The sequence below is a fragment of the Triturus cristatus genome, chromosome 12 (genome assembly GCF_964204655.1).
Source record: "Triturus cristatus chromosome 12, aTriCri1.1, whole genome shotgun sequence".
Lineage (NCBI taxonomy): Eukaryota > Metazoa > Chordata > Amphibia > Caudata > Salamandridae > Triturus > Triturus cristatus.
The window spans coordinates 791,494,513-791,518,778 of NC_140595.1; the positions used below are offsets into that span (position 1 = coordinate 791,494,513).

Below are 24,266 nucleotides of genomic sequence, written 5' to 3' on the forward strand. Positions count from 1 at the left end.
TGGGCGCCACCAGCACTAAAGCCGGCCCTGCTAGGAGCTTGGCAGAGCACAGGAAGGCACGTCGCTTGTACCAAAATGCACTGAAAGGAGGGCCACGCGCTCTCCACAACTAACACAAGCAAAATATCACAGCGCTTGTGCAGGCTTGAAAGCGGGATTTAAGGTCCGAATTGACTGTAGCGAGATGAGCTAAAACAATATTGCGATATTCACAGGCAAAATTGTAAAGGTAAACCACGCCAATACCGCGATGTCAGCAAAGGGTGGTATTGGTGGTGGTGGTGGACCTCCGTGTCCCAGGATTCTTTCGACTCGCAGCCACAGGTGGGGGGCAGAGGCACTGAGCGCTTCTTTCCCGGCCACAGGGCTCTTGAGCGCATTTCATCTCCAGGAGCGCTAGATGCAAGCAAGGCGCTGGCCGGGTGAAGTCCAGGCCAAGAGCGGGCCCGTTAGAGGCTGGGCTGGGCCACCCCTCTTCCATCCACAGAACATGCTGGGTGAGCTAAAACCTCCTTGCCCCTCTGGTCCCGCTGTTTCTAAGGGCCCTCGGAAAGTCCTTCTATAATTTCATCTCTCACCTCAGTGGTTGGAGGTTTAAATTAGGGAATTCTTTCTGTAGAATGAACCGGGTCTAGGGGGTGTTTCACTCATATCAACCAACATCACTCAATCTAAAGAGAGGAGTCAGGTGGAAGAGACGGGTCTGATACCCAAGAGAGGTGAAGAAGGCTCCCGGCAGGATACAGACCCTTGCACAGTTATCACGGTGGCTGAGGTTCATCGTCATCCAGCAAACCACCTCCCCCCCGATTTGGACAAAACCAGCGAGGGAAAAGGATATGGGAATGAAAAAAGAGATTAATAGCCCTGCGAGGTAGCCCCAACAAGGCCAAAAATGGCACCCTGGGAAGTGTGCAATCAGTTAATGATGACTTGACCACTGACTTAAATCAGTTTCAGAGGGTCTCAGAGAAGTTTGTAGAAACCCTGACGATTGAACCATATCAGAAAGTGGAAGTGTTAGCTACAAGAGCTGTGGAAAGATTACATGATAAACCATCTAAGATAGAGTATTTCATGAAGCCTTTGGGCTTTCCTTTTGTTGAAGAAACAAGCCTGACGGTTATTGGGGCAGGCCTTTCTTCACAACCATCTAGTGAGATTCTTGCATCACTCCAAGGCCAAACCCCCTCCCCCAAAGAATCCTTCATGCACCTGCAATTTAGAAATATCTAGGAAGGTGGGACAGGGGAGTTCTCTGAACGTTGCATCTAGAGGGCCACGTGAGAGAGGTCCTCTCGCTCAGGTCGATAAGAGTCCTGGTCCTGAATCTGGTCTTTTTTCCAGCACGACCAATTCACACAGAACACCTGGGAAGGAAACAGGAATGCCCAGGTTGTCTCTACCCTCACCTAGTTAGATCAAACCACATTAAGATTCTGAGAAGCAAATAGGAACCCCCAAAGTATCCCTCCCATTACTAATAGTTTGCATCTTCCACCAGATTCTACACCTTCAGTAGCCATCCTTACTAGAGACACACTTTTGAGAGCAGGAGTACAGGGAAATATCCTTGGAAACGAAATTAAATGAAAATAACATTTTAGAGCTCCCTACTCTAAAGGGTTGTCTAGGCGCTATAGCTGTGGGAAACTGATCAGAGCCTAAGCAGACAACTTGGAAATAAAAATAAAGTTGTCCATTGGTGTAACAGTCTAATGGTGGAGGACATTGTCTGGCTGCGCATATTAACATGGTGAGAAGAATGGGATGGGTGGGCAACACGGAGAAAGAGTGCGCGGGAGATTGTGATGTCATTAACTTTGATCCACCAGATATAGCTGGTCGTCTTATGCAACAAACTTATCAGAACAACCCACTTTCTAGGATTGAGATACTTGCATTGGGCTACTTTTACCCACCGGTGGCTAGATCTGTTGTTGGGATGGTAAGGGGCATTTGGGGAGACGCCCAAAGAAGCAGGTCACATTCCTGCAGCTGTCAAATAGATCTGAGGCCGTTAGCTCACTTCATATTAATGACTGACTAACCATTCCCGATGGAGCTCTATGCCCCCCTGCAAAATGTGGGAACAACTCAACTATCTCCCTAAGGAGGGAATTCAAACTTTCTCATTGCGTTTTTGTGCTGGAATATACATAAGAAATCAGATGCAGCATGGTGCAACTTTGTTATAGCCTTATAGCCCACCGTAGCGGGCTATACCGGCTGTTAAAGGCCGGCTGCAGCGTTAAAGGCCCGAGGGACTTTAAAAGCCGGTATAGCCCTGCTACGAAGGGCTATAAGGCTATTAGAACATTCTGCCACTAGAGGGCAGAATGTTCTAACAAAACACAGCCTTCAGGGAGCGCGAGGGGATTCAAATCCCCTCAGGCTCCCTTAAGTCTTTGTTCACAGCCAGAGCTGTGAACAAAGACACATTGGAATGTTGGTGCTCCGGGCTTATACCAGCCATTATAAGCCCGGAGCGCTCCATTGTTTTCAATGGAGCTCCCAACATTCCAATGTTCTAATATAGCCTTATAGCCCGCCGTAGCAGGCTATACCGGCTATTAAAGGCCCGCTGCAGCGTTAAAGGCCCGAGCCGAAGGCGAGGGACTTTAACAAAAGCAGCGGGACTTTAATAGCAGTATAGCCCTGCTACGAAGGGCTATAAGGCTATTAGAACATTCTATATCCACAAAATGAACAGGGGGGGCGTAAGGGCGCTTTATGAAAGAAGGTCCAGCTATGTGTGCCCTCAGAAGATACAACAACGAAAACAAAGCTGTTCCTATAAGTGAGATAAGAAAAAGGGGGGGAAAATATGTGTTCACGGACACTTAAAATATTGGATATTGAGGCCCTCACACAAACTCAAGGGTATCGTAATTTACGTTACCCCTTCGAATGTATTGCATCATCATCGGGCTGCTCCTGCGTCGAGTCGGCTGGTGCAATACCCGACGGGCTCTTGTTTAAGGAGCACTTTTATGGAGATCTTTTAAATCCAATGAAGCCGGTGGATGCGTGCGTGTGTGGGGCTCTAAAGTGATGTAGATGAAAAATGCGTTGGTATTTAAAAATAGGGGTCGAAGTCCTTACTCAACTAATTTATTAGGAAGTCTTCTCCCCTAGTTAAAAAATTCTGAGGTTAAGTGTTATTAACCTAGAGTTATTAACTAAGTTATATACACTGCCTCAGTTGGGTCGACATGTTTCTCGCTCCATTTAGAGAAGTACTCTGGCGATTCTTCAGGACCAAAAAGATGTTTATCTATCTACATCTAAAATAATATCTGAATAAACAGTACGCAGTCTCTGTCACAAATATAGTGTTACCTGCAGCTCGGTCTACCCTAACAATTCATAAGGATATTCCACTGCAGTTCCTGGTAGATGAACGCAAGGAGTTCCTCGCGTTTGACACGCCGAGTCCGTGTCTCGTACACACCTACCCCGTTCTACCAGGACTGGGCGGCCAGTCCTGGTAGAACGGGGTAGGTATATTTGTGACAGAGACTGCGTACTGTTTATTCAGATATTATTTTAGATGTAGATAGATAAACATCTTTTTGGTCCTGAAGAATCGCCAGAGTACTTCTCTAAATGGAGCGAGAAACATGTCGACCCAACTGAGGCAGTGTATATAACTTAGTTAATAACTCTAGGTTAATAACACTTAACCTCAGAATTTTTTAACTAGGGGAGAAGACTTCCTAATAAATTAGTTGAGTAAGGACTTCGACCCCTATTTTTAAATACCAACGCATTTTTCATCTACATCACTTTAGAGCCCCACACACGCACGCATCCACCGGCTTCATTGGATTTAAAAGATCTCCATAAAAGTGCTCCTTAAACAAGAGCCCGTCGGGTATTGCACCAGCCGACTCGACGCAGGAGCAGCCCGATGATGATGCAATACATTCGAAGGGGTAACGTAAATTACGATACCCTTGAGTTTGTGTGAGGGCCTCAATATCCAATATTTTAAGTGTCCGTGAACACATATTTTCCCCCCCTTTTTCTTATCTCACTTATAGGAACAGCTTTGTTTTCGTTGTTGTATTAGAACATTCTGCCACTAGAGGGCAGAATGTTCTAATAAATTAAACAAAGGCTTCTCGAAGCTCGAGGGGATTTAAATCCCCTCGAGCTTCGAGAGGCTTTTGTAAAACATTGGAATGTTGCTCTGCGGGCCTTTACCGGCCCGTAGAAGCATGGAGCACTCCATTGTCTACAATGGAGTGCTCCACATTCCAATGTTCTAATAAAGATTATAACATCATTGGGTTACAGGAAACATGGGGCCAACCCCCTTAACATGGCTGGTTATATCTTGTGTTTTTTGTCCTGCTACCACCTCTGTGTCAGGCAGAGCGAGGGGAGTGGTGGTGACTCTTACATCTTTAGACATCAAGGGCCAGCTGTATGACCATTCATTTTTGCGAGTCGCTAATTGCGACAAATTGTGACTCGCCATTTGTGATTCGCAAAAGTGAATGTATGACAGTGTCTCAGACACTGCTTGTGATTCCCAATGAGGTTGCAGATTTCATGCCTCATTAATATTCATGAGGCTGTTGCAATTTGCAACCACATTGGGAATGGCTAGCACTCCCAGGGTCAGCAGACCACCATGTCTGTGAATGGTTTTTTAATAAAGCAGTTTATTTTTATTTTAATGCAGCTTGTTTTCCATAAAGGAAAACGGGATGCATTTATTTAAAAAAACGAAACTTTTCGGTTTTATATTTTAAGGGCGGGCAGTGGTCCCTGGGAACACTGCCTGCTCTTAAAAAATGTTTTCGCACCCCTTCACAAAGGGGAAGGGGTCCCCTGGGAACCCCTTCCCATTTGCGAGTGGCCTACCAACCTTTTGAAAAGGATGGTAAACTGCAGGTGTTTTGCGACAGCAAATGCGGTCGCAAAACAATGATACATGCCATTTGCACTCGCTATTAGGAAGGGTCCCTAATAGCAAGTCGCAGCCCTATTTTGCGAGTTGCTAATAGGTTAGTGACTCACAAAATAGGGTTCGTACATTGGGCAGTGCTTTTTTTGCGGTCACAAACGGGCAGAATTCCCCTTTGCAACCGCAAACAAACGGTTGTACATCTGATACCGGAACCTCTTATTTGTTAGTGGTCAACTTAACTTTTTAAAAAGGGCCAAATATTTAATTGCTTATCTTCTGCAACTCAAACTCCCAAGCAAAAGCTAGGAGGAATTTACTAGCATTCATGGCCTTTGTGGGTGCCTATGCTGATAACCACCACCAACCATCTTTAGCAGTTTTAATGGGGGTTTTAACACACGTCCCTGTTCTAACTCCTGCCATGCTAGCACCATGGACGACATGTGCCAGTGCGATAATCTTCAACACATGGATCCTTCCAGGCAGGGGGTTTTCTCAGCTCGATATTGGCTGATCATAATCTGATGTTTGCTAGTTCGACTGTCATGGGGGTGGAAGATTTGGGAATTACCCCCACATTTATAGGTAGAAGCTCTGCAACGATTACAGACTATATTTTTAACTCTGTTTATCTCGCTAACTATGGTAAAAGCTTCAGAGATATTGAGAATCAGCACAGTGGCCATAATTCTTTATATCTCACCTTACAGTGGGGACAAGAGGAGGCTGCTCTGAATAAGGAGGGCCCAGAGAACCACTTTCTAAAATCCACGGTGCAATGCGGCACACTTAAATTAGATTTGTTGGTCATAAAGACTTTTTTTGATGATGTAACTACTGTCCATGGACATGAAATTGATATCTGTTTAGAGGCCACATTTCACCTAGAGATAATTCTAAGTGCTTCTAGCAAAGTCTGTAAATTCATTGCAATATATTCAACTTATCCAGTGGCCAAGCATAGGGAAGTCAATAACAGATGGTTCTATTACAAATGTTCAGTGGCTCATCAAAACTTGTTGAAAATCCCCAGAACTACATATGAAGTTTGTTAGCTGTCAGAAAATGTACAAGTCAGCTATAATTGATCAGAAAAATTAAATGAAAGAAGAAGCCTGGGACCAACTTTTACAGACTAGCACGTGATCATGTAGCAGAAGTTTTTGGGAAACAGTCAATTGTTCGTTTTTTGAGAGGGTTTATGTCCCAGATTCCAACGATGTGTTAATTATCAGCAAGAAGAGTCTTTTAGATAAGCCCATTATAGAATACCAGGTATTAGAGGTAACTGAGGCAATTATATATTTATCAAAAATGAGGCTCCAGACCCAGACGGGGTACCTGCTGATTTATATAAATACGACCCTTCATAGTAGGCAAAAAATATTAACAAACATTTTAAACGCGGCATGCAAAGTGGGTATTCCGGCATCTTGGACTAGATCTGTTATTGTGCCAGTCTTTAAAAATGCAAAAGAAACAATTGATGGACAGAATGCTGGACAATGCAAACATTCACCCCCAGTCAAGAGATCTGGGTTAAATCCATCATTCTTTTGCTCACTACACCACCCCAGTTTGGACCCAGCCATATGCAAATCAGTCTTAACTCTGTGCCTCATGGGAACAGTCCAGCCAGAACTGCCAAGCCAGGTCCTCCCTGGACCACAAACAAGCTCCTGGGATGGGTTTCAGGACATCATCCTTCTTCAGCCAGGATAGTTTGTCTTTAAAAAAGGTCAGAGGGATGTTCCTTGGTGATATAGGCCCCTCTCGCTTATTGACTCTGGTCAAGGTTATGGGACAGGCCATCCTTTCTAGATTAACCATTTGGATGGAAGCTAATAACATACAGCCTGGCCTGCAATACTGTCTTAGAGCAACATGGGGTACTCTGGGCCAGTGTCTAAATCTACAGATGATAATAGTGAAATATACAGTAGCTAAGGGTGGTTCACTCCATATGACATTTTTGGATCTTACGCCAGCTTTTGACCAAGTTAACAGAATTAAACTATGGTCAATCCTTCTTAACATGAGAGTTGATAGAGACATAGTTCATTTTTTACATCAATTACATAAAGATCTAACAGCCGTGGTGAGATATAAACTAGATGGGAGTTAAACCACGCCTTTTAAAGTTAAGTAGGGGTGAGACAAGGGTAGGTTTTACCTCCAGTCCTCTTTACCCTGTAAATCAACGACCTGGGTCCAACATTATCTGCAGCCTGCAAAGACATTCCACAGGTGGAACCCAGCTCATTCTAACACTATTGTATGCCGACGATGCAGTGTTAATAGCAAGAGCTGCCGTTGGCTTGCGGCAACTCCTCATATCCTTTGTTGCTGTTATGAATAGTTTGGATTTGATTACCAACTATAATAAATCACATACATTGGTTAAGGGACCTCAGGGCACTGGACAGAGAAGGTGCATTATGGTGAGCACTGAGATCTCCAGGGTGCAGACTTTCCCTTATCTTGGTATCTGGATTGATAAAAGAGGATCATGGACTCCACTAGTGTCGGGTAAAAGAAATTAAACATCTAGGGTGGTTACGCCTGTGCTTAACTTTGCCTCCAGACTGGGTGCAAAACCGATTGATTAAAATCTATCAAGCCAAATGTATTTCAATGACAAGTTACATCAGTGACATTTGGGGATACAAATATACCCCTCAGCTACAAATAATAGTAAACAGGTTTATGAGGCGTTTATTAGCTGAACCACACTCTACCCCTTCTTATATTGTTCACGAAGAATTAGGGGTAGACTACGTATCAGATCAGCTTGCCACGCGACCCCTGCTCAGATGGATTTTGGAATGGTCAAATCCAGAGTGGGGTTAAATCGGGCCATACAGAAGGACTGTACGAGCCTAGATAAGGATGGTAGTAGTCCATGGTTGATACAGAAAGACCTGATGAAGACATAGATAATCATAGACCTGATGTAGCCATCCACACAATCTACTTGGAAAATGAACTACTGTATCAGTAAAAGATCAACCAAAGTGCCAAATGTCCATCGAAGGTCACATGACAATGGCAGGTAGTGGCACCATAGCCAAGGTGAATGTAAAGTCACCTGAATTGTGCCTAGGCCGACAACTGATGACCGCGCACCAGTGATAAATTGATTCGGAATACCAGCAATTGCTCCTCAGCTCTGACTCGAAATACAACACTACATTGCTATGCATGCTGACCACCAAAGGAGGGAAAGTATTGAAAATCCAGGACAACAAATGTATTCCAGTGCTGTCAAAGAGGCGTTCTTGCTGGTCTGTTTGGAGTCACTAATATAGCCTTATAGCCCACTGTAGCGGGCTATACCGACCATTTATGGCCCACTTCAGTGTTAAAGGCCCGAGCCGAAGGTGGGGGCCTTTAATAAGGGAGCGGTCCTTTATTTGCCGGAAGAGCCCGCTACGGAGGGACCTCTTGCCCTGATCATCATCGAAGATATCTCCAAGGGTAAACCTATACTTTGGTAGTCTGCCAGATTGGGTTACTCGTGGTGGTAGCAGGCGATGACTATAAAGTCAATAACAATATGAAATGTCTGCAATGGTAACTGTAGTGTCAACTTCTGTCGATGATGCGATCACAAAAATTAAGACGGTCATGGCAGCTCATGGCATACTCAGCACAATCTCTGGACTGATAATGGACCATCTTTCAAAGTGAGAAACATGAAGGAATATCTGGAATCCATGAGGTGAAGACACATCAGAACCGCCTCTCAGTGGCCTCAGGTGATGAAGGAAGTTGAGTGATATTTGCACACCATGAAGAAGAAACTCTGAATTGCTCATAACCCAATGGCTCGTTGTTAACTTTTGTGAACACTTAAATATCCCTCTTTGCCCCACACTATAAAACAACGTAACCAAGTGTATGAGGAGGGTGGTGGCAGTGTCTGCCCATCATCGCCCATCCTGGTCCCCTTCTCCTGTGCCAGAAGTCATAATGATGAAGACAAAGAGAAGAAACTTGAGATTCAGTGGCTCTTGGGGGGGGCAGGAGTTCCTCCTCTCCATGTTGGAGAAGCGGTTCCGGTGAAGGACTATCATCCATGGAGAAAATTCCATATTTCTTTTGAGTCCATCCCCTGGCAGGTTGTGGCCAATGGCAAACAAAGGCACTCTTATTACTGTGAGGAGAGGGTGTAAGGAAGAGCCCTGAAGTACCTCCTGCTTCTGGAGAGCACCTTGGGCCCTACCTTGAGGGGGTCAAGCTTCACTCACCAAACATCAGAGCGGACACTGATGCTGAGCTCTTTCAGGACGGTTCTTCTCTGCAACAGTGAAGAGAGGTTTGCAGAACTGGTGCCCAAGAGGGATTTATCAAGCATTGAAGTGAAAGCGCCACCACAAGAGCAGCACTCCTCGTTTCGGTGCATATTATGACTAAACCCTGTGCCAACAAGAGGAACTGTTTTACTGTGATGGATTTACATCAGGGACTAGTGTTGCTGCTCTATTTACTTCCTAACTAGGTATGTTCTGAGGGGTCGGGGTCCTCATGTGTGGGATGCGCACGCTGTGTCCTCCCCTGACCTCCATTGTATTATTGGTCTGTTCCATGAGGAAATATTAAAAGTAAATACAATGGATCAGATGGTGCAAGTGCTCTAGGAAGACCATGTTAGCTAGTCACTACCCGACTTCCACTAGTCCAGCGCTCTCTGACCCCTGGCCTCTCAGACCCTGACCTCTTAAGAGCCAGGCCCTTTGGCACCTGCCTTCCCCTAGTCCAGTTCACTCACATCCCAGGCCTCTCAGATCCTGACCTCTTAAACGCCATGTCCCCTCCCCCCTACCTTCACCTAGATCAGCCCTCTCTGACCCCTGGCCTCTCAGATCCTGACTTCTTAAGAGCCATGCCCTCTCAGCTCTAACTTCTCCTAGTGCAGTCCTATCTAACTCCTGGCCTCCCAAACCCCTGACCTCTTAACAGCCATGTCCTCTTAGCCCTACCTTCTCCTAGTCCAGCCCTCTCTGACTCCTGGCCTCTCAGATCCCAAGCTCTTGAGAGCCATGTCCTCTGACCCCTGCCTTGTCATAGCCCAGCCCTCTCTGAATGTTGGCCTCTCAGATCCTGAGCTCTTAAGAGCCATGTCCTCTCAGCCCTACCTTCTCCTAGTCCAGCCCTCTCTGACTCTTGGCCTCTCAGATCCCAAGGTCTTGAGAGGCATGTCCTCTGACCCCTGTCTTCTCCTAGTCCAACCCTCTCTGACTCCTGGCCTCTCAGATCCTGACCTCTTAAGAGCCATGTCCTCTCACCCATACAGTCTCCTAGTCCAGCCGTCTCTAACTCCTGGCCTCTCAAATCCTGAGCTCTTAAGAGCCATGTCCTCTCACCCCCACCTTCTACTAGTCCAGCCCTCTCTGACACCTGGCCTGTCAGATCCCGAGCTCTTAAGATCCATGTCCTCTTAGCCCTACCTTCTCCTAGTCCAGCCCTCTCTGACCCCTGACCTCTCAGATCCTGACCTCTTAAGAGCCATGTCCTCTGACCCTACCTTATCCAAGCCCAGCCCTCTCTGACTCCTGGCCTCTCAGATCCTGAGCTCTTAAGAGCCATGTCCTCTCAGCCCTACCTTCTCCTAGTCCAGCCCTCTCAGAGCCCTGACAGTTCAGAGCTGTGCCCTATCAGACACAGCCTTTTTACACGCTTCCCTAGCCTGGCCACACGGTAACCAGGGCCTAGTGCTTTGATCTAAATGCGCTGTCCTCTAGGAGGTCACGCATTCCCCCACAATAATGCCCGCTGTCACTTACTTGCGAACTGTTGCACAGCGATGGAGATTGACGTGATCCAGGACACCTCACTGGACAGTTTGTGGAAAGAGTGGACAAACTCCACGAAAAAGACCCCCAAGGAGCGGATAACGCCGTAGGACAGTGCATTCATCATGAACCCCGACAGGACGATCATCCACCCCCAGCCCCCATCTGGGGGGGCGTAGGGTCCTGAGGTGGGGGCTGCCATCGGACCGTCGGATTCCACCTTCAAGAAAGAAAGACAAAAGTTCAGTCAGATCTCCTCTGAGATGAAGGGGGTCATACTTACAGGGTCCTGCACTAGGATATGAGTCAGAGTCTAAATACTGATCATAAAGGAGTAAATAATAGCCTTGGATACCCCAAATACCAGTCTGTACCTCGAAAATGGGCACTGCACCCGAAAATATTGGCCTTATACAGCAAACAATGTTTTAAAACCCCAATTGTAAACCCTGAACCCAATTTATGGGTACCATATTCCAAATACATAATGTGCAACTCCCAAACGTAGACCTTGGACCTTAAAATATAGTCATGCAGTGCATTAGAAACTCTACACCCCAAACACAAGGCCCCCACACATCAAAATATGGGTGTGTCCCCTCCAAATATAGACTGTGTACTTTCAAACACAGCCCCTGCGCCATTGCACATGGCCAATGAAAGAGGGTGGAGTGTGAGAGCGTGTGTCTATGTGACCGAAGGCATCTCCTAGGTACCCGTCTTCACCCTGACCCCCCTGCTCCACGCAGGAGGAACTTCACTTTCAGTGTTGCTTATGCAGATTGGCTGAAAGGTGCAATGCAAGCCAATCACACTACTCCATGGATACTTTGTGAGGTTTGAGGAGTATCTGTTTGCCAAAACTGTTGCTCTTAACTGAAGGTTTCCAATTGTTGCCTTCTTCAGATGGAAGATTCTTGGGTTGATTTTGCCCAGTTCTAGACCCCCAGAGTGCCAAGAAAAACAAATTGAAAACTGTGCATGAGTGGTCTACCTCACATGTACACTTTCTGCTTTTTAGGTCGAAGCCTACCAGACAGTGCAGCTGTCTGATTTGCCGAAGACATCTTGAGGACATTCAGAGAGCTTCCCTGGGAGGGCATTACACCTGCTGCTTACGATTGGCTTTGTGGTTTGTAACTCACATTTGCTTGCTTTCTATTTGCTGCCTTTATTTGTTTTAAGATGTCCGGTATGAATTCATCCCCGGTGGAGAAAATCCTTTTCACATCAACTCCCCTTGTATTCTTCTACAAGTGCTCCTTTCTGTAAACAGGCCTGTAAATCTTGTGCTCATATTGTCATATTTGTTGTGCATTCAAAGACAGAGGTCTAGTGTCAGGCTTTGTCTTTGAGGGAGCTTGGTGTTTACTTTTCTCCTCTTTGAGAGGAGCGCACAACAGTGTTTAATAATTTAACATACATTAAAAATGACTATTCCATGCCATTCTTATAGCTTTGAGTGGCCGGGAATAGACTGAATATTCACAATTGTAGCAGTGCAATGGATAAATAAAAATGTCATACGAAATCTATTGTGTAGGTAATTAAAACCATGACAATGTAAGACATTTAAAAGACATGGTATACAAAAAACAAAAGAGTCAGGGGGTCCTTACGATGCCCTCTAGTGTGACTGACACATATTACTTAAAGATAAAAATCACGGTGTGCAGTCGGCTTTAGTTAGCTTTAAGGTGATTTGGCAGTTTAATATCTATTATCGATAAACCAAAGTAAAAGATATATTTAAAAAAAGTAAGAATAGTTTAAATCCACAAGTAGGTTGAACACATAGCCATTGTTTAAACTCGATTACCAAAAAGGTCACACTTTACAATGCCTAATGTCCGTAGTACAAGAAGTAGGAGTTATCAATCAGCAGTAATTTCTAGTCTTTGTTGTGTTTTTTTAAGGATGTCCTGCATTTAAAAAAATTGCCAATTCTTGCCAGTTCAAGGGGAACCATGGGAAATCATTGCATTTTTGCATGTTCTTATGCCATGGATTGAAAAAAAGTGGCTTTAATAGTGCTCGCCGGAAGTGAAGCAACGTCAGACAGCAGCAAACTAAATGTGCAAAAGTTTCAGATTTTCAGCCGCATAGTCTGCACTTAACAATCTTAGATAGCAGTGGCCAGTTTGGATTGAAGTCTTTAATTTGTAATGCCAACATCCTTACTGCCAGAATTTGGCTTAGACAGGCTTTCCCAATTGTGCAATTAAGATAAGATTGTGCCTGAGGGCCAACATGGCAGCCATTGTTATGTAAGGCTGCCAGGGCCCACAGCGGCGGTGTGGACTTGATATTTTCCATGTCCGCGGTCTTCGAGAGGAATTTTGTCAGTTTTTTCGATATACAGATCTATTTGCAGTGCCACCGTTAAATATGTGGACCAAGGGTTATTTTCATATTTGAATATATTTTGCAAAATAAATTTCAAGGTGCCTGGCGTCGCCGTGATACATCTGTAATAATACTTTAGAAAGGACACCATGCTAGACTATTCACTGCCCTCCAGGCCAAATTCGTGGCGTGGGCGGGAATTCAATGGTTCTTGGATGCCCCTGGTTATAAATGCCCATTGAGTTAATAGGTATTCACCACTTTGGGTCTGCAGAGACTATCTGGTAATGGCTTTCCATGATGTTAGTTTCTGCAGATTGACGTGGCCCCATTTTATTCTCCAGATTAGATGTGCTGATTCGTCATTGAGGGAGGTGCCCAGTCCCTTATGACCTTCGCGTTTAGGTAGGTGAAGGTTAAAAATTGTACAGAGGGGAAGGTGATGGCTATCATGTGAGAGATGCACTTTGAAACTCACAAGGTGGTTCATGAGCTTTTCAGAGGCAAAAACCTAGTCGATAGCGCTTATCCCCTTGAAGGTTTTCAAAAGCTGTGTTGATGGCTCAAGGTTATTAGCTATGATCTGTGTGGACTTTAGTCCGTGTTTGTTTAAGGTTTTGTTTAGTTGTGTGTGTGAGAAGGTGGCCTGGTATATGCTGTCCACTAATTAAAGTGGGCACCCTGTACCAGTCCACACAACCCTTATAATGTATTAGGTCAAAGATAACCTTTAGAGCTATCCTAGTGGTAGCTGTGGAGAGCAGCCTTCAGGCTTAATCTTGAAGGAATGTAAAGCAGCTTGTTTTACCAGAATACCACCTCATGAATGACTAAATGAAAGGAGAACCACACAGTAGTTGTATAAAAATATGTATTTATTAATATAACACTCTCTTCTAGTCTCTACACGAGATTAGGGCACAAAGCACACAACACTGAATCAATAGAACATTCCTAAGTAGCAAAATACACAGCGGGCTCCAGGGGGAGACCAAATCATATGCTAAAACAAGCATTGGCATAGCCAATAGGTCTCGTCTTTGGCACCTTATAAGTGCTTAGCCAGAGCTATTGGCTTTGACAATGTGTTTAAGCTATGTTGTAGAGCAGCGTGGCTGCTGTTCAGCATGGAAAGAAGTTATAATAAAAACGTGTTAGAAGCATTTCTGTTACCTTATACATAACCAAGAAGACATTTTCTAGTTTTTTTTTTACAATGCTGGCAACTTCTTCCTACCTTTTCTAATGCTGGTTTGTTGTAGGTTTTTTTTAGGGGGTTGGGTATAAACAAATAGAAGGTGGGGGTTGTGAAAAGGTACCTGAATTGCAACACTGGCAGCGAACGGAGACCAGGGGAGAATCAACAAATGCCAGATTGTGAAGGAAGACTTAGGTGGTGCTGAGTGATGCTGAGGTGGTGGTGTGCTGGTGCAGAGGTGATGCTGAGTGATACTTCGGTGATACTGAGGTAGTGCTGAGTTATGCTGTGGTGCTGAGTCAACCTGAGGTGATGCTTGGTGGTGCTGAGCTGGTGCTCGGTGGTGCTGTTCTGGTGCTCAGGAGGTGCTGAGTGATGCTGAAGTTGTGCTGCGCTGATGTTTCAGTGGTGCTGTATTGGTGCTGCATTGGTGCTGAACTACTGCTGAGGTGGGTCTGCACTGGTACCAAGGTGGGGCTGTGGTGGTGATGGTGCACTAAAGTGGAGGTGATGCTGAGCAATGCTGAGATATGCTGAGGTGGTGGTGCTGAGCTGGTGCTCAGGTAGTGCTGAGTGATGCGGAATAAGTGCTGTGCTGATGCTGAGATGGTGCGTTGGTGGTGCTGAGGTGGTGGTGCACTGATGAGGAGGCAGTGCACTTTTACTGAGAGGGTGCTATGCTGGTGCTGAGTAAAACTGAGGTGGTGGTGTGCTTGTATGGAGGTGCTGCTCAGGTGGTGTTGAGTGATGCTGAGGTGGTGCTGAGTGATGCTTTGGTGGCACTGAGTGATGTCACATTGGTGCCGCACTGGTTCTAAGGTGGCGCTGCACTAATGCTGAATTGGTGCTGAGTTGGTGCTGCACTGGTGGTGGTGCATTGATGAGGAGGTGGTATTTTGCTGATGCTGAGATGGTGCTGTGCTGATACTGAGGTGGTGCTGCGCTGGTGCTCAGTTGGTGCTGAGTTGGTGCTGCACTGGTGGTGCTGCATTGATGAGGCGGTGGTATTGTGCTGAAGCTGAGATGGTGCTGTGCTGATACTGAGGTGGTGCTGCGCTGGTGCTGAGTTGGTGCTGCACTGGTGGTGGTGCATTGATGAGGAGGTGGTATTGTGCTGAAGCTGAGATGGTGCTGTGCTGATACTGAGGTGGTGCTGCGCTGGTGCTGAGTTGGTGCTGAGTTGGTGCTGCACTGGTGGTGGTGCATTGATGAGGAGGTGGTATTGTGCTGATGCTGAGATGGTGCTGTGCTGATATTGAGGTGGTGCTGCGCTGGTGCTGATTTGGTGCAGTGGTGATGTGCTGATGCGGAGTTGGTGTTGCACTGGTGGTTGTGCACTGATGCAGAGGTGGTGTTTTTCCGTCTTTCTGTTCCTCCCTCTTTCTGTTTTGTGTGCTTTTCCTTCTGTTGCTCTCGGGAAAAGTCTGATGAGGAGAATTAAGTACCAGTGCTCCCCACCAGCTCAAATTAACCACTGGAAGCCTGTAGTAGTGGTCAGTGCTTGAAGTTGCCCTGGTGGTCAGTGTAAGAGCATCTACTAGTGACCAGCACTAAGAGCTGCACTAGTGGACAGTGCAGGAAAATGGCATTAGTGAGCAGTGTGAACTGTAAACAGTGTGAGGGATTGACATTAGTGAGCAGTGTGAAATGTAAACAGTGTAAGGGATTGGCATTAGTGAGCAGTGTGAAATGTAAACAGTGGGAGGGATTGGCATTAGTGAGCAGTGTGAAATGTAAACAGTGGGGGGGATTGGCATTAGTGAACAGTGTGGAATGTAAACAGTGTGAGGGATTGGCATTAGTGAGCAGTGTGAAATGTAAACAGTGGGGGGATTGGCATTAGTGAGCAGTGTGAAATGTAAACAGTGGGGGGGATTGGCATTAGTGAGCAGTGTGAAATGTAAACAGTGTGAGGGATTGGCATTAGTGAGCAGTGTGAAATGTAAACAGTGGGAGGGATTGGCATTAGTGAGCAGTGTGAAATGTAAACAGTGGGAGGGATTGGCATTAGTGAGCAGTGTGAAATGTAAACAGTGGGAGGGATTGGCATTAGTGAGCAGTGTGAAATGTAAACAGTGGGAGGGATTGGCATTAGTGAGCAGTGTGAAATGTAAACAGTGGGAGGGATTGGCATTAGTGAGCAGTGTGAAATGTAAACAGTGGGAGGGATTGGCATTAGTGAGCAGTGTGAAATGTAAACAGTGTGAGGGATTGGCATTAGTGAGCAGTGTGAAATGTAAACAGTGGGAGGGATTGGCATTAGTGAGCAGTGTGAAATGTAAACAGTGTGAGGGATTGGCATTAGTGAGCAGTGTGAAATGTAAACAGTGGGAGGGATTGGCATTAGTGAGCAGTGTGAAATGTAAACAGTGTGAGGGATTGGCATTAACTGACAATAATCGGTACTGGTTGAAGCTTACATGTTCAGGGTTTTGAATAAAACACTTCTAGGCGTATTACACATACCCCTAATCCTTCATAGCGCCTAGCGGCAATTCTGTTACTGTGAGTGCTACAGAGGGACACCAGATTACTCACAGGGGTCCAGCCAGGCATCAGCCCGCCCCAGAGAAGCCGTAGATCACTGCTGGGCACCAGGGGCTTGGCTGTGAGGAGAGTTTAGAGAGCTCGGCAAAGCATGGGGGGGCTTCTCAGCTTCTGTTTATGGAGCACAGAGGAGAGCGGGTGAGCCATGGGCTGGTGGGCAGGCCACGGAGTCACAGCGGAGAGCCCTGCGTGCCTCAGACCCCCAGCCCCTCTCTGCAGGCAGACACAAGAGCTGCCTAAGCCCTGCAGGGACTGGCTTCTCTGGATGAGGCACCCTAGGGTGGGCGTAAGAGGGCACCCCTCTGTTTATAGAGCACAGAGGAGAGCGGGTGAGCCATGGGCAGGCCTCGGAGTTACAGTGTGGAGCCCTGCGTGCCTCAGACCCCAAGCCCCTCTCTGCAGGCAGACAAAAGAGCTGCCAAGGCCTTGCAGGGACGGCTTCTCTGGATGAGGCACCCTTGCAAAAATAAAAAAGACCATTTGCAACAGCAATAGCTCTAAGTGTCACTAATATAAGACCTATTGAATTGCAAATGATTGTTAAAGTCTGTGCAACGGGGGTCGCAGTGCGACTCGCCATAGCAGCTGCTTTGGAGAAGCCGGAGCCTGGGTGAGCGCGCCATTAGGGCACGGCCCCCCAGGCCCCAAGCCACACCCCCCCCCCCCCCATGTTGCTATGATCTGGGGATTGGCCAGCAGCCCGGTGGGTGGCTGGCCTAGCGAAGTCCTTCCGGGTCAGGCCGGGACATTATTCCGGTCGTAGGCCTGGCCCGGAAGGGGGGGAGTCGGGGTAGGGGCTATTTAGCCCCGGGTCTTACCTGGCTCACCCTCTCTTCACCTGAAGCCGACCCCTGGACGAGGACTGTGGCAAGCTGCTGGACTTCTTTGTGTCGTCGTCATCGTCGTCCTCCTCCTCGTGGTCCTTGTGCCGTCTGGCGTACATTTGTCCGATTTTGGAACAGACACATGGATCAAAGGGATTTGGTCCTTCGTTGAGAGTTTGTTTGCAGGTGATGAGGGTGAAGGACCTGTGGGCCCTGGTCACCCTAGTGGCGGAAAAGAGACCACAAAACATTGATTTCCGGGGTAACGGGAGGCATACTTGCATACTCCCGAGGCCAGCACTGAGGGGATAGACGGTAAGCTCCTCGCAGAGAGAATGGGGACACCGGCTGGGGAGGCAAGGGCGCCAGGTCACGAACGCCTCCCTCGCAGCCTGGTGGTAGAGGGGTGGGGTGGTAAAGGACAGACAAGGATCAAGGGCTAGGGGCTCACCACTCAAGGACGCAGGTAGGTTGCGCCTTGCGTGGTTCTCAGTGAGAGGGGCAAGCCTGAGGGCCCCTTGGTGCTGGGGGAAGTAGATAAATTCATAACTGGTGGTTATGATCAAAGGTTACCCCTGCAAATATGTAGAAATGCACAGTTGATTTGATGAAGTGATTTAAAGAATATTTGTCATGTTTATGTTTATGAAGTAATGTTATCTGTTGGTTATTAAACATGGCCATTCTTCAACCCACAATTTTAGTCGGTCTGGTGGGATTGTGGGAGTGCTGGGGCTGGGGCTGGGGACTAATTGGGGGGTCCGGGCTCTAGACATTTCTGCTTTTGCTTGTCGGATTTAACCAAGGCAGAGACAGCTTTTGAAAAGCGTTCACTGTTCGTTCCCTGGAGTCTGGGATGGAGTGAGTATCTGCTTTTATTTGTGTCCCAGAATCACTAAAACCAATTGACGTGTGATCCCTAAAGAAGGTGTAAAAGAGGCTCTTAAAGTACCAAAAAGTCAGATTCTGCAGTTGAATCTTAGAGAACATGTTTATGGCACCTGCATTCAGGAACTCAGATCATGTATAGAGCAGAGCTGAAACCCAGACAAAAAACGCCCCTTTTTAGCAACAGTGCTTTATTTGTGACGGTGGTTGCCGCAACTTATTTTTATTGTAAGACTCAAGCGAATGGGAGAAGGTAGGTATGAACAAGAATCTGCAGCAGTTAGTTTAAGAGACAGTAAGTGTAGGGTGGTTATAGAAAGAGTTTGGTGGCTTCAAGAATAGAGGATATGCGGCATTAGCACCCCCCAACTCTGGAATTCAGCAGCGTGATTAACGGCCCGTCAGTGAATGCCTGAACAAATTACAAAATCCAAGCCGATTTGATTAAAAAAATATAACATTCTGAAATGCAGTGGCGTAGCTAGGGGGGGGCGGTGGGGGCGGTCCGCCCCAGGCGGCACTATTTTGGGGGCGGCGGCCTTTATAATTTATTTAGGGACACTCACTGACTGACACTGCAGTAGTGTCTGTGTCCCCAAATAAATTATAAAAGGCCGCCGCCAGTGCTGCGCGGCCCCGTGTGAAGAGCAGGCGCACCTTATAAATGCTGCCTGCAGTGCAACATGCGCGTCACTCTTACCCCGTTTGTAGATCCTGTCCCAGGGCCGTCAATCTGGTAGCGCGCGAAAGCGCTACCAATGACGGCACTGGGCACTTTGTTAGGCCAGCCCTCGCTCGAGTCACGCGCCCCACCACCTGGCACGCACGCACGCGCTCGCCAGCATGAGTTTCACTGGAGGCGGGCGGCAAAATCAAATTGCCGTGGCCGGGGCCCACTGTAATTCACGGCCTGAACCTGCCTGCAGCCAGCCTTGCGTGCACCTCTGCATAGTGCAGACCGGAGTCCGGCGTCGATGTCTTCAATTATATAGACCGCTGAATTTAAGAGACCTGTCTAAGACGCAAATGTATTCAAATATGGTGCTTGCAGCGTCGCGCCTGTTGCATGCCGCTCGCACCAGTCCCACCGGTTCCTATCACCAGCCGTTTTCCTTAAACCCCCTCAATTTAATAGTGCCAGTCCCGAGGGAGTCTAAGAGAAATCAAGGGAGTGACCTGGGGCAGCGGTCGCAGAGGCGTAGCTAGAGCTTGTGGCGCCCGGGGCTATCCCTCAGGTTGCCGCCCATGGCATCCGCAGTCCTGCGATTGTGTGAGCTTAAGTTTCAGACTCGAATTTTGAATCTCACCTCACTGTCAAATTTCGGGCACAAATATTTCTCACATGTATCATTGGAATGCTAGTTATACATTGGTCTATTAACTAGTGCAAGTAAGTGTTAACTATCTGAACTCGCAGTTGTAGAGGGCTGCGCACAGCACCCCGGGGACACTCGCTTAATTATACTGGTGTGATTTTTTAAAAATACTTTTAAACATATTTGTCATCCTGCCTGACTGTGACCGCTATGTGTGTCTCACAGGCTCTCCCGAGGCTTGCCCAGCAATCATGCGATCACGCACATGCTCACTGTGGCGGCCGGAGTCCTTAAATCAGCTGACTCTAATGAATTTATGGTATAGGCCTGAGGCAATTGAGATTTATGTTAGGGCCTCTCACACCCTGTTATAGTCTGGGCCCAGGTTCCATGTGGGACAGAGAGAGCAGCATGGAGTTTAGTGATTCTTCCCTCCTGGTTTATTATTTGAGCTCTCTCCAAACAGCGGCAGTACCACATGTTCACAGACAGGTACTCTCATCAGCGTGCGTTGTGAATGTCACTCGAGACAGACTACTTTTGCACTTACCTGCGTGAATCTGGATCTGAAGGTGGGGTGTTGGATTTAGGGGTCTTTCAACACATGCTGTGCTGCAGGCTTTAAACAGCAATGCAGGGTGGAATGAATACCCGGCTGAAGACCAAGCTGCTTCTTTGCCACGGGCAGAAAACAAAATGTCAATCTTTGTTTGAAGTGTCGTCTGGTGTATTTACACTTGGTGTGTAACTTGTCACTCGCTGTGCAACACTAGAGATATTTATGCCAGGACATCAGGGCAGGCTCTGGTGATGCTCATGCCACTACAACTCTGAATGCCTCATGTGCACCCAGCAATACCCAGTCTACATTGGTGGGGTCCAGTAAAGATCTGTGTTCTCTACTAAACTGTTGTCTTGTTTTGTCAGAGGCACAGCTTCGCTCCAGTGGTTCTACAGCCTAACCGCAGGTCCTTGCTCTTTTTGGTGTTAATTCTTAGTGGAGCCATGTGACCTGCTCTCTAGACGTCCATAGCTGTCCTTTTAATTATAGTCAGCTGCAGCAGGTGTTTGCAGCAGTTTTAGATCTTCTGAGAGTTTCTCGTTGCTCAAATGGGTCTAATTTCTGATATTTATGTTTCCTCATCTTTATTGCTTGATTTTTGCTCGCAAGAAAGTGTCAAATGCCACTCATAACCACACTGAAATTATGAACGTCACACATAGCTATCTGAAACCTTGGTTAGTCCCCCCCACTTCTTTTTATAGGACTTGTGCCCACTGACCTGCCACTCACCAAAGATCCTTTCCTCCCTTTGTGACAACCGTTTAGCTCTTACCTTCCTCAGGCTCCAGTGCTCCACAGTGGTGGCAGGGTCTCTACCGTAGGGGTTGGTTCTGCTGCAGCCTATCGCCCAGCACTGCCACTGCCCCAGACTCGACTCATACCTGCCAAGGTTTCAGATTGCCATGTGTGACATTTTCATAATTTTAGAGTAATTATGAGTTACATTGCAATGGCTATGAGTGACACTTTCTTCCGAGCAAAATCAAGCAATGAAGACGAGGGAAACATATAAATATCAGAAATCACTCCAATTTCAGCAAAGAGAAACTCTAACAGCTGCAAAGCACCAGAAATGGAAGGGAACTACCCTAGTGCCCCTGTAACCTGATTGGACAGTGGCTTCAGACACTCGCCTCAGACACTCTGCATCGGGCAAGGCTCAGGGGAGTGAGGGTGAGGCACACATTAGTTACAGCCAGCCAGGGCGGTGTTGTGTGTAAAATGGTATGTCCCGTTATGAGAAAATCCAAACATGGTAGACGCTGACACACCAAAAGCGGATGGGTTAATGTTTGACATAGGCAACAAAATGGGTGTGCAGTTTCATTTTTTTTTATTAATCCGCCATACGTTTTGGCAGGAGGAGCACTTCTTTATCAGTTTCCCAGCTGACGAAGGATGTCCCATTAATGTTAAACACAAAAGCCTGGAACAACTATTAAAGTCAGAAAGAGTAATGGTAATAATGTGGAAAGTGTCTAGACTAACGGCCATTCAGAAAATGACATTCCCCATTTGTAACGTTGAAGAGATGTCATGAGCGCAAAGAAAGCTATATATAAATGTACCGTAGCACATTAACAGGTAAGCGCTTTCAGCCAAACAGAGAGAGAATAAAAGAGCTGCGTTGGAGAGACAGTGAGTTCAGGTATCTAACAGCTATTGACTGATGCTGGGCTGCATCAGTTGCCTTAGGTGATAAAATATAACGTGCACTGTTTTAAATCGCTTTCTGAGCATGTATTTGACAAGAATAACTTTCTGAATTATGTTGCTCAACGACACTAATGTATGTTGCGATTTTCGGTGCTAGAGGACGGTGAATGCAAAAGCAGAAGAGCTGATAAAACATAATACAGGTCGTGCTTTAAATTAATTTAGGAAGCAGTCACTCTATGGGACATCTATTCAGGAAAACAGAAACCTTTCCCTCCCAAAGCTCGAGGTTAGCACCTCTCAGTATGTAAGTCACAGTATCAATTTATGAAAAAAGTGTCTTACCATCATGAAGTATATAAGTCAAGTGCCTGCTGACGAGACCCTAAACACCTTTCATCGCTGCCAAGGTTTCAGATTACTTATGTGTGACATTTTCATAATTTCAATGTAAATATGAGTGACATTTAAATGACTATGAATGACACTTCTGCGCAAGCAAAATCAAGTAATGAAGACAACTGAAGCATAGAAATATAGGAAATTGCACCCATTTGAGCAAGAAGAAACTAAAATCTGAAAACTGCTGCAAATGACCTGTGGCTTTGCTGTTACTCAATATTTGTTTCTGCTGTAATTTCTATTTTTATGCTCTTTGTCAATCATATATGGCCCAACGCCATTGTGTGGTATCATTTATATGCCTTATATCTTTATTTGTAAAGCACTCTAACATCTTTCAGCCCCTCTCACAAATTGTTCATTTGTTTTCTAGTGCTGCTGATTCCAATGTAGGGTGCCAGAGCACTTTACACCAGACAAACATTATACCACACAATGACTTTCGTGGGTATTCCATTCTAGCAAAATATTATTTGTAGCACATTTCCCCTGACAACAGCTGAAGTGGTTTTCATAGGTAGTTATGAAACTGAAGTGATTTGCAGTGTTCACAAGCATTTTGCCTGGTGTACTGCAAGAAATAGAACACACATTTGAAAATAGCAACGGGGGGCCCAAGCCAGCAGGATATTTGAAACTGAAAATATCCCGCAGTGTCACTTTAGTACTAACACAGGCAGGCACACACAGGCTTTAACCCACCGAGCTATCTCACCCATACTATTTTTTTGTCTAAATCTAGATGCTTATATGGCGTGAGGGTTAAGGCTGATTGAAGAGATGTGTGTGTTGTGTCGCCGTGGTTATATGCTTGTAATGTACAAAGGTCAATTCAAATTATATCATCAGTATCCTAATGACCATTATTAAAACTTCAAAAAGCCTTTCTATTTTGGCCTTAATTTTGAACGAGACAAAGACAAAAGGGCGCCAGATATCATTGTTCACTGACTGAGAAAGAGTTCTAACAATCATCTCACAATAATCTTCCTGCCTGACTGCGCCGCTCGCTGCCATTTATTGTGTAAATCAGAGAGGCTGGTGGCACTTACTTTGGCAGTGGTCGCAAGGTCCGGAGGAGTGTGGCGGTGGCGCTCCTAGAATTGCTTGATGACACACCGTTTCCCCAGTCTCAAGGCAGTGGCTGCAGGCTCAATTAGGCCACTACTGAACTGCACGCTGTGATAATTCGGGTTTGGCGGGCGTCTCATTTAACAGTCACCCTCCGGGCTGGCAGGCCGGTGAGTCCCTGGGCAGGCGGGGCGTCTAGTTGCACGCAGATTATGTCCTGGCGACCGCTGCCCCAGGTCACTCCCTTGATTTCTCTTAGACTCCCTCGGGACTGGCACTATTAAATTGAGGGGGTTTAAGGAAAACGGCTGGTGATAGGAACCGGTGGGACTGGTGCGAGCGGCATGCAACAGGCGCGACGCTGCAAGCACCATATTTGAATACATTTGCGTCTTAGACAGGTCTCTTAAATTCAGCGGTCTATATAATTGAAGACATCGACGCCGGACTCCGGTCTGCACTATGCAGAGGTGCACGCAAGGCTGGCTGCAGGCAGGTTCAGGCCGTGAATTACAGTGGGCCCCGGCCACGGCAATTTGATTTTGCCGCCCGCCTCCAGTGAAACTCATGCTGGCGAGCGCGTGCGTGCGTGCCAGGTGGTGGGGCGCGTGACTCGAGCGAGGGCTGGCCTAACAAAGTGCCCAGTGCCGTCATTGGTAGCGCTTTCGCGCGCTACCAGATTGACGGCCCTGGGACAGGATCTACAAACGGGGTAAGAGTGACGCGCATGTTGCACT

At 46.7% G+C, this 24,266-nt stretch overlaps 1 protein-coding gene across 2 annotated transcripts in view; it reads right to left on the reverse strand.

The window, feature by feature from the left end:
• The window catches only part of LOC146782864 (monocarboxylate transporter 13-like), a 131,961-nt gene that overhangs the window by 15,854 nt on the left and 91,841 nt on the right, over nucleotides 1–24,266 (reverse strand). For both annotated transcript variants that reach the window (XM_085637668.1, XM_085637667.1), the window contains one exon: nucleotides 10,708–10,936. In XM_085637668.1, coding sequence (XP_085493794.1) covers nucleotides 10,708–10,918 — 211 coding nt within the window. In that variant the 5' untranslated portion in view covers nucleotides 10,919–10,936. The remainder of the gene's footprint in view (nucleotides 1–10,707; nucleotides 10,937–24,266) is intronic.